General features: G+C 46.8%; 1 protein-coding gene across 1 annotated transcript; it reads right to left on the bottom strand.

The window, feature by feature from the left end:
• Positions 1–10,591: 10,591 nt before the first annotated feature.
• LOC117843204 (transcription factor bHLH94) lies at positions 10,592–12,527 on the bottom strand. Its single transcript, XM_034723766.2, has 3 exons — positions 11,638–12,527; positions 11,086–11,529; positions 10,592–10,790 (listed from the first exon to the last, which is right to left on the bottom strand). The coding sequence occupies exons 1-3, from the start codon at positions 12,091–12,093 to the stop codon at positions 10,689–10,691; spliced, it is 1,002 nt and encodes a 333-aa protein (XP_034579657.1). The 5' UTR covers positions 12,094–12,527; the 3' UTR covers positions 10,592–10,688.
• Positions 12,528–14,210: the final 1,683 nt, after the last annotated feature.

Genomic DNA, 14,210 nt, shown 5'->3' on the forward strand with positions numbered 1-14,210 from the left:
TCCTACCTGGCGTGCCAACTGTCAGATTTAGTGACCGGCAGTCCACCAGGGGGTTACCCAGGTGTTAGATTTGTAGGCGGGGGAGATCGTAAGACCAAAAACTCGAATGGTAACACAAGGACGTAAGGTTTAGACAGGTTCGGACCTCCAGAGAGTAATACCCTACGTCCTGTGTTGGACGTCCTGCGAAGAGTTAATGTGAGGTGGGGTTGGATGTCAGGTACTCTTATATAAGCTGACGACCTAGGGTTACAATCGCATAGGATCTAATCCTAATCGGTTATTATATGGAAAGCAATCTGAGTCGGAATCCCGCGATATTCGGGCAGAATCCGTTCGCCCGGTCTCCGAGCTTGTGCTCCACGTGTCTTCATACCTTAGCCCACACGGTATGGTCGGGCAAGCCCACCTATCAGGGCTAAATAGTATTCTAATCGGTGGGGACCCGTGGGTAGCTTTATCCCTCAAATACGTACATTTTGGAATGACATGTCTGATGCTTTCTGCCCTTCTCGCTCTGGGGAGTTTTGGTTTGATGTGCCTGATTACATTAGCCTACTAACTTTTGCTCCCATCCACATCATTTGAATATTTTTCCTATCACAACTTGACTATAATGTTTCCTGTTACATGCTTTTGCTTTTGTCATGGTTCAAGAGCTCAACTTACAACTTGAAAGTTTTCTATTGCTGTCCCTATGGAATCCTGAAATAAGATGTTAAGTCGTTGATAGGCCCTCAACATGTTTAGGTCCTTTTAAGTGTAGGTCTGGTATGTACGTGATCTATACCATGTGTGCTGTTGAGATTGGTTTTTATATTGACTACTACATTAAAAGCCGCAGTTAGTCCACTTAACTAAGGGCTTGTTTGGCTCCCACCCGCTAAAGTTTAGCACCTGTCATATCGAATGTTTGGATACTAATTAAGAATATTAAACATAGACTAATTACAAAACTAATTGCACAAATGGAGTATAATTTGCGAGATGAATCTATTAAGCCTAATTAGTCCATGATTTGATAATGTGGTGTTACAGTAACCATTTGCTAATGATAGATTAATTAGCCTTAATAGATTCGTCTCGTGAATTAGCTCAGGGGTTCTGCAATTAGTTTTATAATTAGTTCATGTTTAGTTCTCTTAATTAGCATCCGAACATCCGGTGTGACACTGTTAAAGTTTAGCACCTGGTATCCAAGTACCCCCTAATAACTATCTTGTCTTGGCATATAACCTATTTCTATTGATTTCGAGCCATGTTGCTCTACCTTTTTTTTTTTCTCTGTCCTATTCATGAGAAAGTAGCTGCATTCTATTGAATCAATATATAATGTGTGGTTCTTCTGTACATGCACCTAAGCATATTATGCGTCAATGTCATGTTCGACTTCCGTGATCTTATCAATACACCTATCATGTGTGGTACATAGATCTGTCATTACTCACATGCCTGCACATACATGTATTCCACGCTAAATATTCGAAGTATAGCAGCTCTGTTGGGCTACGAGGTAGGCTACGCTAGCGCAAATCAAAAATTTCTACCGCGTAAACAGGAAAACTGCCGTATATGGATCACAGGATTACCACTCGACGCACTGGTGCGGAAGATGTAGAATCGCGTCGGGGTAGCGAAGACGATCAGCGTAGTCGAACATGGTCGCTCACGTCGACGTCGAGCGGCACCTCAGCAGCTCGTCCACGTGTAGCAAGGTCGTCCTCGTGCCGCGGCTCGTCGTTGGCTCATCGTCGGCTCGTCGGCGGCTCGTCGTAGCTCATCGGCGGCTCGTCTAAGTGCTGCAGGCGCAACACCTCCAAGGTATCCACACATGCCGGGAGGAAGCCTCGCAAGCTGGACTGCTAGATCTACGAGTTGCAACAGGGTGAGGGTATGGGAGGTGCGGCAGATGTGTTTCGGTCAAAAGGTGTAAACCTTAGGGCGCCCCCACCCCTCTATTTATCGAGGTTCCTGACGGGCCTCTGGGTCCGAAGCCCATTAGTACTTCTAAACCTAATCCAACTCGGATCACATCCGAATTGGGCTTCCACCCCCTTAAGTGTGTGATCCTATGGGTTCGGATACGTATAGATATGGTCCAAGTACTCCTACTCGGCCCAATAGTCAGCAGCGACCTCTAGCAAGATGTGCCAACTCCTATACGCACACGAAGATCATATCAGACGAACCGTCACAACATTATGTACATACTATTCCCTTTGCCTAACGATATTTGGTCTAGCTTCAAGCCGACCGCTCTTTCTGGATCCTGTGATTCGGAATCCCTTTGTAGGTTAACTCTTAACCGTACGTAGCATGGCCATGCATTTTTAAATCCGATCACTCGAGGGCCCCAGAGATATCACTCTCAATTAGAGAGGGGCAAATCCCATCTTGATTGACCATGTCTCACAGCATGCTTCTTGACAAACCCGAAAGCTACCTTTTTAACTACCCTATCACGGTGTAGCGTTTGATAGCCCCTAAGTAAGTCGATCCACATCTTAAGTACATGAGACAATCTCAGGTCTAAGTACAAAGCGTACATGTTGTGTAAAGAGAGAACTACTTCTCGTGCTGGGTCAGTCCTAGCACATATCTCCACATGTGCCCACATTATTAGTTTAACATCTCCATGTCCGTGACTCGTGAAACATAGTCATTAACTAATACATGTGCTAGTCTAATATTCATGTGTGTCCTCACATGAACTCCGACTAGGGACAACTTTAGAATAACCATACAAGTAAAGAGTTTCACATACAATTCACAAAATTGCAAATCAATTCAAGTAGCCTTTAATGGATATTCAAGGAACACAATATAAATCATGGATACTAATGGAATATCATCATCTCTATGATTGCCTCTAGGGCATACATCCAATAGTCTCCCACTTGCACTAGAGTCAATCTAGAAGGTACCTAATACCCATAGCTCTTACATGCGCATCATGCTTAGCCTGCGGGAGTGGTTTTGTCTATGGATCAGAAATGTTCAGATCCGTGTGTATTTTGCATATTTTGATCTCACCCTGGTTAACGAAGTCTCGAATGAGATGAAATCGCCGCATTACATGTTTGTTCTTCTGGTGGTTCCTTGGCTCCTTTGCTTGCGCAATTGCCCCATTGTTATCACAGTATAGATTCAATGGGATGGACGCATTCGGGAACACACCAAGCTCAATAAGGAAATTCCTTATCCAAACACCCTCCTTCACGGCTTCCAAAGCCACGATGTACTCGACTTCTGTCGTAGAATTGACCACCGTCTCCTACTTGGAACTCTTCCAACTAACAACACAACCGTTTAGCGTGAACACAAATCCTGATTGTGACTTTGAATCATCTCTGTCGGTTTGGAAACTAGCATCGGTGTAACCTATTACAACGAGCTCCTTCTCACCTCCATAGACGAGGAACATATCTTTAGTCCTTCTTAAGTACTTAAGAATATTTTTCACCCCTGTCCAATGACTCTCACCCGGATCAGACTGGTGTCTGCTTGTCATACTTAGCGCATATGAAACATCTAGGCGAGTAATTATCATTTTATACATGATAGATCCAATAGCCGAGGCATATGGCACTCTACTCATGCGATCCCGCTCATCAGCAGTCGAAGAACACTGAGTCTTGCTGAGATGTATGCCATGTGATATAGGCAAGAACCCTTTCTTTGCCTCTTCCATGCTGAAATATTTCAACACTTTGTCAATGTAAGTATCTTGGCTTAATCCTATAAGCCTTCTTGATCTATCTCTATAGATCTTAATGCCCATAATATATGTCGCTTCCCCTAAGTCCTTCATCAAAAAACTATTTTTCAGTGAAGTCTTTACGGACTCAAGCATAGGAATGTTATTTCCAATCAGCAATATGTCATCCACATATAAGATTAGAAATACTACAGAGCTCCCACTAACCTTCTTGTAAACACAAGACTCTTCTTCGTTCTTGGTGAAGTCAAACCCTTTGACCACTTCATCAAAACGAATGTTCCAACTCCTAAATGTTTGCTTCAATCCATAAATGGATCTCTGAAGCTTGCATACTTTTCCAGCATTTTTCGGATCGACAAAACCCTCAGGCTATATCATATACACGTCCTCAGATAGGTTTCCGTTCAGGAAAGCTGTCTTGACATCCATCTGCCATATCTCATAATCGAAATATGCAGCTATAGCTAGAATAATCCGAATGGACTTAAGCATCACTACGGGCGAGAAGGTCTCGTCACAATCAACTCCTTGAACTTGTCGAAAATCTTTTGCGACAAGCTGTGCTTTATAGATGTGAACATTTCCAACCATGTCCTTTTTCTTCTTATAGATCCACTTGCACTCTATGGCTTTAACACCATCAGGCGGGTCAACCAAGTTCCAAACTTGATTGTCTCCCATGGACTCTATTTCGGATTGCATGGCACTCTGCCATTTTTCGGAGTTTGGGTCCATCATTGCTTCTGCATATGTCGTAGGCTCATCATTGTCCAACAATAATATTTCCCGCATTTCGCAAAGCCTTGCCGACCTTCGTGGTTGTGGCGGTGCTTCTCTTGCTATGGGTATCTCAACTTGTTCTGCTACGATAGCATCACTCATTGATTCTTGCCCAATCGGCTCATCTTGAACTTCTTCAAGATGCATTGTCTTTCCACTCTTTTCTCCTTTGAGAAACTCTTTCTCTAGGAAAACCCCGTTTCGAGCGACAAACACTTTGCCCTCTGATCGGTTGTAGAAATAATATCCTAAAGTTTCCTTTGGATATCCCACGAAAATGCACTTATCCAACTTGGGTGTGATCTTGTCCGACTGAAGTCGCTTGACAAACACTTCACATCCCCAAATCTTTAGAAAAGACAAACTTGGAACTTTTCCGGTCCACATCTAATATGGTGTCTTAACTACGGATTTAGATGGTACCCTATTAAGTGTGAAAGCTGTTGTTTCTAGAGCGTATCTCCAAAATGACAACGGTAGGTCCGACTGGCTCATCAGTGATCGAACCATGTCTAACAAAGTTCGATTACGTCGCTCGGATACACTGTTTCTCTGGGGTGTTCCAGGCGGCGTAAGTTGTGGAACAATTCCACAACTCTTTAGATGATTGCTAAACTCGTGGCTCAAATACTCACCTCCACGATCAGATTGCAAGGCCTTAATTTTTATGCCATGCTGATTTTCAACTTCATTCTGGAATTCCTTGAACTTTTCAAAGGTTTCAGACTTCTGCCTCATTAAGTAGACATATCCATATCTACTAAAATCATCAGTAAAAGTTATGAAGTATTGGTACCCTCCTCTGGCTGTCGTGCTCATTGGTCTGCATACATCGGTATGTACAAGTTCCAACAAGTCTAATGCTCTCTCAGAAAAACCTATGAAAGGTGCCTTGGTCATCTTGCCTAGTAAGCAAGCCTCACATGTCTCGTATGATTCAAAATCAAATGAAGTTAAAAGTCCATCAGTATGGAGCTTCTTCATGCGTTTCTTACTTATATGACCCAAACGACAATGCCACATGTAGGTAGTACTCAAATTATTAGGTCGAGGCCTTTTAGCATTTATGTTACAGATAGGTGAACCATCAAGATTTAAAACAAACAATCCATTCACAATGGGTGCAAAAGCCATAAACATATCATTCTTAGAGATCACACAACCATTGTTTTCACTCGCAAATGAATAACCATCCTTCATCAAACATGAAGGAGACATAATGTTTTGACTCAAACTAGGAACAAAATAACAATTATTCAATTCCATAATAAATCCTGACGGGAGGTGGAGTTGCATCATCCCGACGGTCAACGCAGCAACTCTTGCATTATTGCCTACGCGAAAATCAACTTATCCCTTTTCAACGTTTCTACTTCTTATCATTCCCTACATCGAATTGCAAATATGAGCAACCGATCCGGTATCAACTACCCAAGAATTAATAATTGTATCAGCGAGAAATATGTTGTCTATAATATTAACAACAAGCGTACCTAAGGTGGAAGTACTCTTACTTCCGCCATTCTTCAATGAAGCTAGGTACTGCTTGCAGTTTCTCTTCCAGTGACCAGGTTCGTGACAATAAAAGCACTCTTTATCTGGAGCAGGTCCAGCTTTAGCCTTGGGCATTGGGTTTGGCTTGGACACTCCAACCTTGTCCTTCTTCTTCCAAGAATTGCCCTTCTTCTTGAAGCTAGGCTTGTTCTGTACAGCCATCACATGGCTGCTACTAGCACTTTTCTTAATGTCAACCTGTGCTGTCTTGAGCATACCACACAATTCATTCAGATCCTTGTCCGTCCCATGCATATGGTAGTTCGAGATGAAGTTCCCATAGCTAGGCGGAAGAGACGAAAGAATGAAGTCAGTGGCCAACTCTTTGCCCATTGGGAAGCCCAGCTTCTTCAATCGCTGAGTGTAACCAACCATCTTGATTACATGTGGTCCTACTACTACGCCTTCTGCTAGCTTGCACTCCAGAAAGTCTTTAGAAACATTGAACCTTTCAGTCCTAGCCTGTGTCTGGCACATGTCCTTGAGCGCCACGATCATATCGTGTGCCTCATGATTTGTTTCCAACTGCATCTGCAGCTCAGGTTCCATGCAAGCGAGCATAAGACAGCTTACCTTAAGATTGGCATCAAATGCTTTCTTGTAAGCAGCCTTAACGGCAGCAGATGCATCATCAGCAGGTACTTGTGGTAATGGGGTGTCTAGAACATTTTCCTTTTTATCAGCCCTGAGAACAATTCTCAGGTTACGGATCCAATCCGAGTAGTTTGTTCCATTCAACTTGTCCTTCTCAAGGACCGAACGCAAAGCAAATGGTGTGGTGTTGCTAGGTGCCATTTAATCTACAACAAAAGTAATGCAAAATACACTAAGACAAACGTATTCATGATAGAGCAAATCACATTAAACTATTTAACAGAATCTGCTCCCACTAAAATCAGTATCCCTCTATTGATACTTAGTGATTCAGGATCCACAACTAACAAGTCTACTAGTGAGCTTTAGCATCACCGCTAGCAAACAAGGTATATTGGTAAGCAACTTCTTGCTAATCATATCACATATGACTACTGTTGTTGGGTGGCATCTCCATGTCTCGGCGCCCAACCTTTATGCCCCAAGGTCCTTAACCGTTAAGATAACCTTGTTAAGCAAACCAACCCTTATGCGTGTAAGTGTCCGACACAAACCCGTCTAGTCAAGGAAAACTAGTGGCACCCTAATTTTATAGACCCACCACTAATTGTACAAGATATGGGACCGTGCAAGTTTTAGTTGGGAGGGCATACTAACTTAGTCTTTGTGAGGGATCGTTCTATTTCTAACATCACATCATGCAGGAAGTAAAATATAAAGAATAACATTCACACAGTTGTGACATAGTATGACCCGTTTTCTTATGGTGATCTCCATCTCTACAGAACCTATTCACCATGGTGATCTCCATCTCCATGTTCCATGTGCGCTATCCTCCTGGTGATGAGTCCTTCAAGAACTAGAACATGCTATTACGCCTAATAGCTAGTAAAGAAACTAGTAATGAAGATTATATAGTTGCTTGGATCATCACAGATTGGTACACAGATCATTAAATACATTAAAGTGACAACACATATGGCTCCAGCCGTGTTGCCGTACGCGCGACACGCAGGTCACGAATGAGTTACATACATGCATCACATACACAAAGGGGCCATACTGATAACAAGATACATACATCTTGCAAAACAGAGTTAGGCGTTCTAACGTTCCAAACTTCAGAGGCCCAAAACTCTATCTTCCAAGCCGAATTTGGAAAATCTAATTTCGCCAAAAACGGCTAGACCGTTGAATTTCATGTGTAACTTTTTTTTTAGATCAATTTTCATATAAATTCGCCCCGATCCGAGATCGTACCGAAAAGTTACGACTGTTTTACCGAAGCACACGCACACGGCAAAATTCCGACCCGGCAGTAGATCCAATCTACTGTTGCGCATCTCATGCGTCTGGCGTATGAACCTGGATCTCGATTCGACCAATCACATTGATTTTGTTCGCTGCAACTGGCATTACGTGTATCACTTATCTCCGATGACGGAAACCGACCGGTAGGAGTATGTCGTTACACAACCATTGCAGCAAGAACACGAAACCAGGATATAGATCAAATTGAAAACTCGCATATCTCCATATGCACGCATCCCGAATCCAAAACAAAATAGCTACGGCTCTGATACCACTGTTGGGCTACGAGGTAGGCTACGCTAGCGCAAATTAAAAATTTCTACCGTGTAAACCAGGAAAACTGCCGTATATGGATCACGGGATTACCACTCGACGCACTAGTGTGGAAGATGTAGAATCGCGTCGGGGCAGCGAAGACGATCAGCGTAGTCGAACGTAGTCGATCACGTCGATGTCGAGCGGCACCTCAGTAGCTCATCCACGTGCAGCAAGGTCATCCTCGTGCCGCGGCTCATCGTCGGCTCGTCAGCGGCTCGTCGTAGCTCGTCGGCGGCTCATCTAAGTGGTGCAGGCGCAACACTTCCAAGGTATTCACACGTGCAGGGAGGAAGCATCGCAAGCCGGACTGCTAGATCCGCGAGTTGCAACAGAGCGAGGACGTGGGAGGCGCGGCAGATGTGTTTCGTCCAAAAGGTGTAAACCCTAGGACGCCCCCACCCCTCTATTTATAGAGGTTCCTGACGGGCCTCTGGGTTCGAAGCCCATTAGTACTTCTAAACCTAATCCAACTCAGATCACATCCGAATTGAGCTTCCAGCCCCTTAAGTGTGTGACACTATAGGTTCGGATACGTATAGACATGGTCCGAGTACTCCTACTCGGCCCAATAGTCGGCAGGGGCCTCTAGCAAGACGTGCCAACTCCTATACGCACACGAAGATCATATCAGACGAACCGTCACAACATTATGTACATACTATTCCCTTTGCCTCACGATATTTGGTCTAGCTTCAAGCCGACCGCTCTTTCTCGATCCTGTGATTCGAAATCCCTCTGTAGGTTAACTCTTAACCGTACGTAGCATGGCCATGCATTTTCGAATCCGATCACTCGAGGGGCCAGAGATATCACTCTCAATTAGAGAGGGGCAAATCCCATCTTGATTGACCATATCTCACATGATGCTTCTTGACAAACCCGAAAGCTACCTTTTTAACTACCCTGTCACGGTGTAGCGTTTGATAGCCCCTAAGTAAGTCGATCCACATCTTAAGTACATGAGACAATCTCAGGTCTAAGTACAAAGCGTACATGTTGTGTAAAGAGAGAACTACTTCTCGTGTTGGGTCAGTTCTAGCACATGTCTCCACATGTGCCCACATTATTAGTTTAACATCTCCATGTCCGTGACTCGTGAAACATAGTCATCAACTAATACATGTGCTAGTTTAATATTCATATGTGTCCTCACATGAACTCCGACTAGGGACAACTTTAGAATAACCATACAAGTAAAGAGTTTCACATACAATTCACAAAATTGCAAATCAATTCAAGTAGCCTTTAATGGATATTTAAGGAACACAATATAAATCATGATACAAATGGAATATCATCATCTCTATGATTGCCTCTAGGGCGTACCTCCAACAAGCTCATCTATCTTTATTACTTATCAGGCCGCTGAAGTTTTTGGGTGAATTGGTCGATGCATCGTACATGGGACTCAGCTCTAACTTGTGCTGTTTATTTTTACGCAGGTGATTCCCTCCTTTTACCAGATTGCATTCCTTCCGAGTAGAACATTTGAAGAGTGAAAGCGACATGCTGCATGCGAGCAAGATGCACATGTAGTTTGTCCTGTTGGTCGAATCAATCAGATGCAAGCCTCACAGGGATGAAATGTCCGCGCAGTTCTTTCAGTGTTTGATCAATCATGCTTAGACAGAAATGGTAAAAGGGCTGTCAGGTAAAGGTTGCCTGTTTTAGAACCTCTTCTTGGGTCAATTTTTTTTGAAACTTAACCCGGCAGGAGCACTGCCATACTTCTTGGGTCAGTGAGAAGGCACATACAAAGCTAGTTGCTTCTTTTCTACTCGTTTCCCTTGTTCAGTCCTGCTTGATGTCCATACACTAAACCATACTCCCTACCTGTTCTTTCGATGAAAAGCGATATGATATTTGCAGGAACGTTCTAATTTATGGTACACAGCAGAAAAACCCGATACCCACCAAGCCCAGTGAAGGATCTGACAGAGCTGCTCGGTTCTCTTGCACACAGACACATGTATTTTTGTGAATTTGTTTGTGATTTACACAACTCTTTGATTCTATGATCCATGTGCACAGGATTGCAGCTGGGAATCTTTTGGTGCTTTGGCAGGGGGGTGGCGCTTCACAAGGGGAACAGAATCCCTTCAGGAGGCGTGAAACAGGACCTGTCGGTTATGACAGATCCTGTGGTGAACATGATAGCACCCATAAGGGAATGCCATGCCATCTCCACCGCACCGTGGATTTGGAATTGTTCTCTAGCTGGCGCGCTAGGAATTCAGTGACCTTACATGCTTCGCCATGGACATTATCAATGAACAAAGATAAGTTATGCATTCAACTGATTGAAAGACTAGCTAATCTGGTAAGTACACATTATTCATTTGCACAAAGGGAATCACTTCACTTGCTACAAGATCTAAAAAAAGTTGCGTGCATGCATTCATGCTCGATGCTATTCTAAGCTGCAGCCCTGCTCTTGGTGTGTTTTCTCGACGATCTGATGAGCCGCCGCTGCAATCTCATCCACAGAGGTAAGCTGGCAATCATCCTCTACCTGCGTTAACGAGACGAACATCATGTGATCGATGATCCATCAGCATCGAGTCAAAAAGACTGCAATCTCGATCTGCTCCATTAAAGTAAACAGACGAGGAGATTTGCAGCAGCTGGAGACAATGCAAGATCCAAAAGGGCACGGAAACCTAGGCGCCAACCTGCCTTCCAGACTTCCAAGTGTGGTATTGCGAACCAGGTACGAGTGCTATACACCTTGGAGTGAGAGCGGTGTATAATCCATACTACACAGGGTAGCTTACGAGGAGATCATTGAGGAAGAAGTGCTGGATTACCTTGAGGCTAAACGAGTAGAGCACCATTTGGCCAGCGCTGCTCATGTTGAGGTGGAGCACGGTGAGGCGGTGGTCCTGCAGCCCCACCACCAGCCGCAGCAACTGCCTCGGCCGCCGCCGGGACAGCACCCGCAGGTTCGCGTGGCTCTCCACCATGGTCGCCTCGACGTCGGCCACCGCCGACGGCTTCGACCCGGAGGCTTCCTCGCCCTCGGCGCACTTGCGGCTGGTGGCGTCGGCGGGAGCGTGCTCCGGCGCCGCGGCGGCGCGCATCGAGTACTGCGGGAAGGTGAAGAAGCCCGCGAACGGCGCCGCGCCGTCGTCGCCGCTGGCGCCGGCAGCAGGACCCTGCGCGGAACGCCTCCGTGCCTCCAGGGACTGGAGCAGCTGCTCCAGCTCCTTGACGAAGTTGATCGCGCCGCCGACGATGGACGCCTGATCGCCCTGCACGCACGAGGACGCGCACGGAGTTGGCAATTGGCATTGCTAGATTGAATGTCTAGGAGGACGGACGCTCACGTGATGTGATCGAGGAAGTCGTTGGATGATTACCCGTTGCGCGTAGGCGGGCGGCATGAGGGAGCGGAGCACGGCGAGGTACTCGTTCATCTGCTTTCGGCGGTTGCGCTCGACGGCAATGTGGGTCATCCGCTGGCTCTCCACCTCCTCCTTGTTCTTCACCACCCTCGTCCTTCGTCGCTTCCTCCTCCCCGTTGGCGCTGGCGCCGGCGACGTCGCAGCCGCCGGGGCCTCCTGACCGACGCTTCCCCCGGACTCCACCGGCGGCGCAACGGCGGCCAGGATGTTATCCGGCTCCTGGAACCCACGCAGCAGCATCGACGACGAGCACGCGGCCGCGTCCCAGCTCCCGGCGCCAGCGCCACTCAACCCCATCACCCCCTCCGCTCCACCAAGCAGGCCATTCCAAGGCCCTCCTGCCATGGCGCCACACCCGAAGCGACCGCCTTGCTGCTGGGACACGGCCAGCACCACGGCCTCCAATGCCATGCCTCCGTAGGTTCTCACCTCCCAAGGAGCCCCAGCATGCAGGACACACAAGAATCCGAGAAAAGTTAGGTCCCTCCCATGGGGATCACCGGCCGGCCGGTGAGTTGATTGGAGCGGGCCGGGCTGTGGCGCGGTGGTTGCGGTTTCTTGTAGCTAGCAGCGCAACAGGTCGGAGCTGGACGGAGCTACGGGGTGCTGGAGGACACGTGAACGCAGCTGCCTGCGGCGCCGCTGCGCGTTCGGGAATCGGGAATGGCAACGAGAAAGAGAGGGGGGCGGCCGGGGGCATATAAGATTGGCTGATGGGAGGGTTTGGAAGGGAGCGGGTTTTAGTGTGATTAGGCCATAATTCGGTCGCGTGGCAGCGGGGGGCGACCGGGGCTGGGCCTGGGCGCGGCGCCAAAAAGGGAGTAAGCGACGTCCAGCCGGCATGGGGAAAGGGGGAACGGATGGCGATGGAGACATGGACTATTCAGCAGCTTCAGCTGGGAAAAGGAGCTGTGCCAAGCTGTGGTGAAATGGAGAGAGGCCGGGCTCAGAATGGGAGGAATAAAGTAGCCCGTGTGGGGGATGGGGGGATCAAGAGCGTGTCCTTGAAGTGTACACATGTCGTTACACTTTTGCCCATCAGCTACGTTGACAAGTTCCTGACTTCCTGTACATGTTTTACGTAAAGTTTGCAGTCTGCCCATATAATTGTTTCTTTCTTTTTTACTTTTTCTTTGGAAAGACATGATCGTTCCAATGTCTCAACAATTCGAGAGATCACCTTTTCTCAATCCTCTCCTTTGGCACCTGATTTTTTTTCTCCTCTCAGCCATGCGACCTCCATCTTATAAAGAAAGGATTTATCTTGTGATCCACTCTGTTGCTCCACCAATGCAAGGATGTGCTCTTGCTCACCAAAATTCTCCCGGTTAAGACTCTTGGGTCAATGACCTACCAGAGGTGGTGGGATAGATAGCTGTCTAAGGCAAGTTCCACCTATATGTCTAGCGGGCGGCCCATGATATTAAATTGTGGAGTTGCTATGGTTAAGTGGTGCATAGTGTTAGAGTGGTGGTTTGACATTTGTAGTGTCTTAAGTGGTTCAATGCGTGTTTATTAAGTTGCTTGGTTTGGTTGGTTGTTGCCGTTGTTGTTTGGGCTCTTATCTTCTTTTTAATATAGGGCGTGCTTGAACCTTTGCCGGCCGCTCCTCGCCTCACCGGGCAAGGCAAGCTGTTTGGTACCCACTTGCCTCGTCTCTTTGCCCAGCAAGCTTACTCGGCTGGGCAAGGAAATTCTTGCCGATGCACGAGAGCCAAATCAGCTCTCCTGCGCGGGCAAGGTTCGCTCGCCCGCTCGCATGCTCGCGCAGGCTTCCTGAGCCACCGTTGAATCAGCGTTGCGCTGCCTCAAATCGAACTTTGAGCTCCACCGCCATTGAAATCGAACTTTGCAGCCACCGAATCGACCTCCTACCGCTGTTGATTCGAGTTCCGGTGTCGCCGGATTGATCTTCAACAACACCAAATTAAGCTTCACCGCCGTTGATTTGAGCTCGTCGTTGCCGAATCAAGCTCCGTCGCTACCGAATCGAGCTTCGACGTTGCCGGATCGAGCTCCGCCGCCACCAAATCAAGCTTTGACGCTGCCGGATCGAGCTGCGGGGCAAGACAAGGCAAGTATTGGCAAGGGAAGAAACCCCCCTAGGAGCTGGCCTTGCTTGGCCCGGCGAGGTGAGGCGAGCTGCAGCCAGAGTTCCGAGCATGCCCATAATTGGCGGTTCCCCTACCTGATTCGTTTCAAAGACTCTTGGGTCACAACTCACAACCATAGACGAAGCTAGATAAGCAACTTGCCATAACAGGTAAGTCTCAACATAAGCCTCTCTTCTCGCTTGACACCATGTTCACTTTGGAGCTTAAGCTGCAACAGAATGGCCTACCTGTACAAGCCTCTTGTTTGCCACTCCATACAAAACAAGGAGGGTTAGCAAGCTTGAGCCAGTAAGGTTCAAGGTGCCGGTAAGCCCATAATGCTCCATGTGCTGGTACACCAAGATTAGAAGTGTGGATCACATCTTGATCCAAGCACAAGACAGCAAGACCTTCCTCTCTTGGACTAAACTAGCG

The sequence above is a fragment of the Setaria viridis genome, chromosome 2 (assembly GCF_005286985.2).
Source record: "Setaria viridis chromosome 2, Setaria_viridis_v4.0, whole genome shotgun sequence".
Lineage (NCBI taxonomy): Eukaryota > Viridiplantae > Streptophyta > Magnoliopsida > Poales > Poaceae > Setaria > Setaria viridis.